This window comes from Epinephelus lanceolatus, chromosome 11 (genome assembly GCF_041903045.1).
Source record: "Epinephelus lanceolatus isolate andai-2023 chromosome 11, ASM4190304v1, whole genome shotgun sequence".
Classification (NCBI taxonomy): Eukaryota; Metazoa; Chordata; class Actinopteri; order Perciformes; family Serranidae; genus Epinephelus; species Epinephelus lanceolatus.
Genome location: NC_135744.1, coordinates 20,092,099 through 20,098,098, shown reverse-complemented (window position 1 = coordinate 20,098,098; position 6,000 = coordinate 20,092,099). Strand labels below are relative to the sequence as shown.

Sequence of the window (6,000 nt, the reverse complement as noted above, 5' to 3'; positions counted from 1 at the left end):
TTCATGAGGTTGATCGTTAACACTGAGGCCAAATTATTTTGTTGATTAAGTCTGAATATGAATGAATGTAATGATTAATTATCCATTGTTAAAAAATATATTACTGCTGGCATCAAAAATAAAAATAAAGCTATCCCAATACTTGCACGTCTAACTGTATTTCATTTAAAATATTACTACGGAAATGTTTACAATAAGTGCAAATTGGTCGTTATTCCAGAATAGCTCCTATGATCTTTGATGCTGCGATAAGGGAGTGGGGACCCCACCCTTGTCCTCATGTCCCTGCCTTGTATTCGTCCAACCCCCCTGTGCAAGTTTTTTCATGCCTCCCTCTCTCCTTAGGTCCTCTGCCTCACTTATCAGAGTTCTTGCGCGGTCTGCGGAAGCTGGACATGTTCTCATTTAGTGCATAGATGCGCCTGGAGAACTCCTCGAAGCCGGCAACGTCCAGCTCTCCCAGCACCTGTTCATCACACTCCACAGCTACTGCGTGGTCCACAGGGATGCAGCGATAGTCCTCCATCCGGGCCTCATCTGCTAACCCCAGCCCTATCCCCAACCCCAGGCCTAAACCGGTGGCCTCTGTGCCCATGATCTCCTCAGCTTGCTCCACAGAGCAGCGCAGCTCTGGGGCCAGGTTTACAGGCGCCTGTCCTGGTACCAAAGAGCCGTTCATGGCACCTGTGTGCTGGCTAGCTGGCACCGTTTCCTCACCAGTGTCCTGCACTGTAGAAGAGTTGGGTGCAACGGTGGTACTGAGCGGCTGCTCCTCAGTGTCTTCTTCCTTTTCTACGTCAACCTCTCTGTCAGTGCTTCTGCGTCTCTCCACCTCCACCTCCACCTCCACCTCCACCGCCGTCTTCCCACCCTCCTCCTTCTCTTCCTTCTGCTCTCCCTCCTCGTTGGTCATCTTGGCCAGGTTAAGTGAGGCCATGCCGGCATCAAGGGAGGAGGAAAGGTGCTTGGGTGAAGGGGAGGGTGGTGCCAGGCTGACCGGGGGCTGCTCTTCACCCATGGCTGTGTTGTAGCTGGGTGGAGGAGTTGGCTTGTACTTATCAGCCTCTGAGCTCGCCCTTTTTCTCAGGCCTCGGTCTGGGGAGCTGGTGTGGCAGGGGTAGCCTATCTCTGAGGCAGCAGACACACCGAGCTGAGACTTGGTCGGCACTGGGATGGAGCTGGAGACATGGTGTCTGTCACTGTGAGGACCAAAGAGAGAGAGTATAAATAAGGACAAAAAAAAAGAAAAGGCATGGCAATTTAACTACTCCTATGCACAGTATGAAATTCAATATTAGACTTACAGTATGCCTACCATACAATGGAAGACATTGAAAAGACTATTATTTACAGGATTATTTCCCTATCTATATAATCCATAAAGATAAACTGTATGTGCGTACAAACTCTACATTTTGGATTCTGTCGCCACAACTTGCTAGTGGGAGGAGACTGTGAAGATGAGGTGAACGGTTTCAAAAACAATTTTTCACTACAAAAAGTGCTCGTCGGTGGATCAGATGCATGTCAAATCAAACACAGACTCTTGTTCAGTCCATGACTCAAACAGTTTCTTCTCCTTTGCCACAGTCCAAGAGAACCAAGACTTGTTCAAGCTCTTGTGTCTCCTCAGAGTTCCCTCCAGTTTACTGTCTACCCAGTTCGGTTTGCTCGGTTTTGTTTGGTGCTGTAGAGAGCGCAGCTATTGGATGTTGAAAGTGTTCATGTCATTAAACTTCACTATTTGTATGAGCCAAAACTAAAAACTAAGGTTTTATCAGAACGTCGAGATGATAAAAAGACCAACTTAAGGCAGCTCAGACTGAATTTTATGACCACCTTACATGATTGAGATCACAGGAGCACGCACCAACTCAGGTAAAACTCCCATAATTTTAATCCGACATTGGAAACTTATCTGCAACAGTGAAATTGCTTCGACTTGAAACTGCTTAAAGTCGTTTGGTGTAAGGTTGGCATTAAACCGCGTTCATGTTCTTACAGTAAGCAACTACAGCCACATACAGCCATCATCAGAGCATGAGAATCCTGTTTCTGCATTCCATTTACCTCCAAAGTTGGAGGTCGGACCTGAGAATGACATCACACCCAGGTTTACTGCATTCAAGCACCACAAGTTGGAAAACCAGAAATGAAATGCAACAAACAAGAAGCCATTGTTGGCAATAACAGTTGACTTTGCAAATACAAACACTGTGGCAACACGTCCACAGATAGAAGTTGGACAGTACTGTGTGCACAACTGTTTCAGTGAGACACAAATAAAACAGAAGTGCTAATAATCAGTGTATTAATACAGCTTTAGCAACTGTTGATGCAAGGAGCAGCCATTTTAGATTTTCAGGTTGCCGTTGGTGAGGTTGCTCCCACTTTCTGAGTCTGAAATTCGACTTCAGGGGGCATTCCAGTTGAAATTACCTACTTTGAACTTGGAATTTCTGACTTCCCAATGCAAATGGAATGCACCAGGAGTGGCCAAATGGGACATCCAGGCTCAAACTGGACCTAGGTCTCCACTGATCTCATTAGCACCCATCTACCTAACTCCTTTCCCCTGGTCCAGGATACAGACAGCTGTAGGGTTTGTAAATCACTCCACCTTACAACATTCAGAAAACATTTGTGCATCCTGTGAGACTACACTCACATTCTGCTGACTGGAAATGCACAGCGGGCGTCCACCCAAGTATGTCAGACATTTTCCTCCATAACAGATAACAGACTCGGGATCTGGGGCCATCTCGCCCGACTCCAGTACTGAAGCCATAAATTTACTTAAATGGAGGCCTTGTCGCCTCTTCCGAAAGCCAGGGCCAAAATCACTGGACTATTTAGCGCTCTGCTTAACGTGACCATTCTGCTATGTCAGGAGCTGACGCACTGTAATGCTGGGGTCAAAGGTGAAGCGGGGCCTCCCTCTACTCTCTAGAGATTCACATGTGTTGGTTAAAGAGTCGAGGACAAATCTCTGCTTTTTCAGTTGCAGTCATAATAGATGTCCTTGTAAATTTTCTCCTGTCACTTCACACTTATCAAGGAAGTCTTCACTGCAACAGTGGCGCTTGACGTATGCATTTATTGTGTACTAGCTCGCTGTCTGATGGATGGCTCCACCACAAACGCATGACAGCTTGTAAAAAAACGGGGCCTGACCCTGACCCATGCCAGCACCCTGCCGAGGTGGTCCTGACAGGGTTCATAGGCAGGACACTCTGCTGAAGAGAGAGGAGAAGCCTGTCTAGTTTTAAGAGAAACTTGTCAAACTTCAAAGCGCCCGTGATACAGTAAATGAGAACCATCCATGGTCTGAAGGTACAGTATGTAACCGCTTATGGTAACAACCTGTAAATACCGGATGGATAACGTTTAAGCTAATTGGGGGTATACAGATGTAAATGTTGGATGGTCAACTAAGGTCAGGGTTATAAAAATAAAGGCATGGTGTAATGACCTAATCCTGTGAGGGTGTTCTTATTAAGTGGGCAGAACAGGAGATGGACTTTGCTTTACTTGGCAGCGCACGTCCATCAAAACACATCATTTAATACGACTGGCTTTAGCTTGCCCCCCTAACGAGCACATGGTTCATTGCAGCAACGTATTTTGGGGTAAAATGGAAAAAATGTGCTCTTTAACACCTAATTTTCTAGGGGAGACAAACGAAAATGAATGAATGAATGATTTGCCATCTCAAACACGTATCTGTGACTTTCCAAATGAAACCATCATGGGATCCTTGGAAGAGAGTCCAAAAATTCAAAACCTGATTTGGTGGAAAGAAAGAAAGACAGATGTCATGAGAAGTCAATTATCATTTAAGTAAGTGGAAAATGTGATTCAGGCTCTTTGAAACACAATACAGGTTTGGAAACCGGAGATAACTGGTACTGAGTGAAAACTTGAAGTTTCCATGCATCATTTATAAGAAGCTAATAAATGACTGCTACGTTTCTTAGCTTAACCTACTGATGTCCTTATGGCAACGGCTGATTAGATGGCTTTGATTTTAATTATTATCAGCCATTTTCTTCCATTCCCCCTTCCAGCTGGCTCTTTAATATAATCCATTTGGTCTGATATTAGCTGGCCATCTACACCATAAGCAAATGCATTATTGACACTGGCATAAAATCACATGGTCATCACACCAAGTCTTTTGTATAATGAGGAATTCTCTATTTGGACCGTGTTATTTTGTTCCACTCAGTTTTTTTTTTTTTTTCATGTTTGGCCTACATTTGTCCTATTATTTGTGTCAAATTGTGCAGCAGTGTGTGAGTAACAGAGGAGGTTGGGTGTGTCAGTGAGTGCTTCAGCCAAGCAAACCTCTGGGTAGTCATAACATTTTTTTCACGCAACATTTTAACCGTTCTATCGATGACATGTTTTTTAATGTGGGCAATTAGGCTACACATGTATGGCCACTGTGAGCATGTGTGCTGGTTGAGGTTGCTGGGAACACAGAACTGCTGAAACACACTTCCTAAAGTTGTTTGGAAAACCTGGAGCTCACACGGGCCAAATTCTTGCACACTGCATGAGCTAACTGTCTCTTGTTGACATTCTTGGTGCACTGCGTGAGATTTTTCATATTCTTAATAAACATTTACTGTGTTCCCATTCTGAAATTTCCTTCTCCTTGCATGAATCATTCTTACAAGTGGTCCTTAGACTGCTTTTTGAAAAGAGGTGGGATGAAATTTTAGGGATGTTGATGTCTGCCTGTCGGTTCAGCACTGTCATCCAGACTGAAATATCTCAACAGCTGTTCATTTGATTACCAGTGGATTTGGCACACATATTTATAGTCCCCACAGGATGAATCCTGAACCCTAAATACTTTGGTGATCCCCTGACATTCCCTTGAGTGCCACCAGCAGATCAAAGTGTTCACTTTTTCAGTTAAATTATGACATCTACTGGATGGATTGGCAAAATATTTGGTACAGATGTTCATGGTTCCAAGAGGATGAATCCTAAAGACTGTGGTGATCCCCTGACTTCTCCTGGAGTGCCACCATGAGGTTAACGTGACATTCATGTCCCCCTCAAGATGAATCCTACAGACTTTGGTGATCCTCTTACTTTTCCTCGAGTGCCACCAGCAGATCAAAGTTTTCACTTATTCAGTCAAACGTCAACATCTATGAGATGGATTGGCAAAATATTTGGTACAGATGTTCATGGTTTTAAGAGGATGAATCCTCAAGACTTGATGATGAAGACCATGATGTTTACCTGTGCAACTTTAGGTGACATATTAACATTCATGTCCTCCTCAGGATAAATTGTTGATGACTTTGGTGATGTTTTACTTTTCATCTTGCATCATCATGAGTAAATATTACTCAATAAAAACTAGTGATATTCCCATCAACCTCAGTTGTACATACTAACGCGCTCAACTAAGACTGAACGTGGTAAACATTATACCTGCTAAGCATATTAGCATTGTTATAGAGTAGTGTAACAGTGACTCCTAATCCTGGAGATTCATTAGCATTTTTGCACTTCTGGTTCTCTTGTTTTGAAGTCAATAGGTTTTTGGTTAGACTTCAGAAATGCGGTCTGCAGTTCACACAAGCTTAAGATAACATAACATAAAATTCGTCAGTAAATACCACCCTCGAGAAATCTGAAACTTTTTCATGTATTTAAAAAAAAAGGTGGTTGCTAACAAGCGGCTAAATGAGACTACAGAACATCATCACACCTAACACAGATTTACAGCCTTGCTGTGGTGGCGACTTTGAAGTCATGAAACCCTTGCGCAGTTTGATAACAGCCTAACGTTAGCTTCTTGCTTCTGGCGATTGCATTTCTGCGTAAAAAATCACAAGTAGTGTTAATTGGTGAGATTATCTTGCTGAACAAAACATGTAAGTATCACAAACTTTTGTTTGGCACAGAGCTTATTTTCTGCAATAATAAAAAATCCAAATCCTCCAAAATCCAATAGAAAAATACTATTAGCTTTTT

General features: G+C 43.2%; 1 protein-coding gene across 1 annotated transcript in view; it reads right to left on the bottom strand.

Moving 5' to 3' along the window:
* Positions 1 to 211: 211 nt before the first annotated feature.
* Positions 212 to 6,000, bottom strand: part of uvrag (UV radiation resistance associated gene) — a 117,794-nt gene continuing 112,005 nt past the window's right edge. The window contains exon 15 of the mRNA XM_078172342.1: positions 212 to 1,199. Within this exon, the coding sequence (XP_078028468.1) occupies positions 356 to 1,199 (844 nt within the window). The 3' untranslated portion in view covers positions 212 to 355. The remainder of the gene's footprint in view (positions 1,200 to 6,000) is intronic.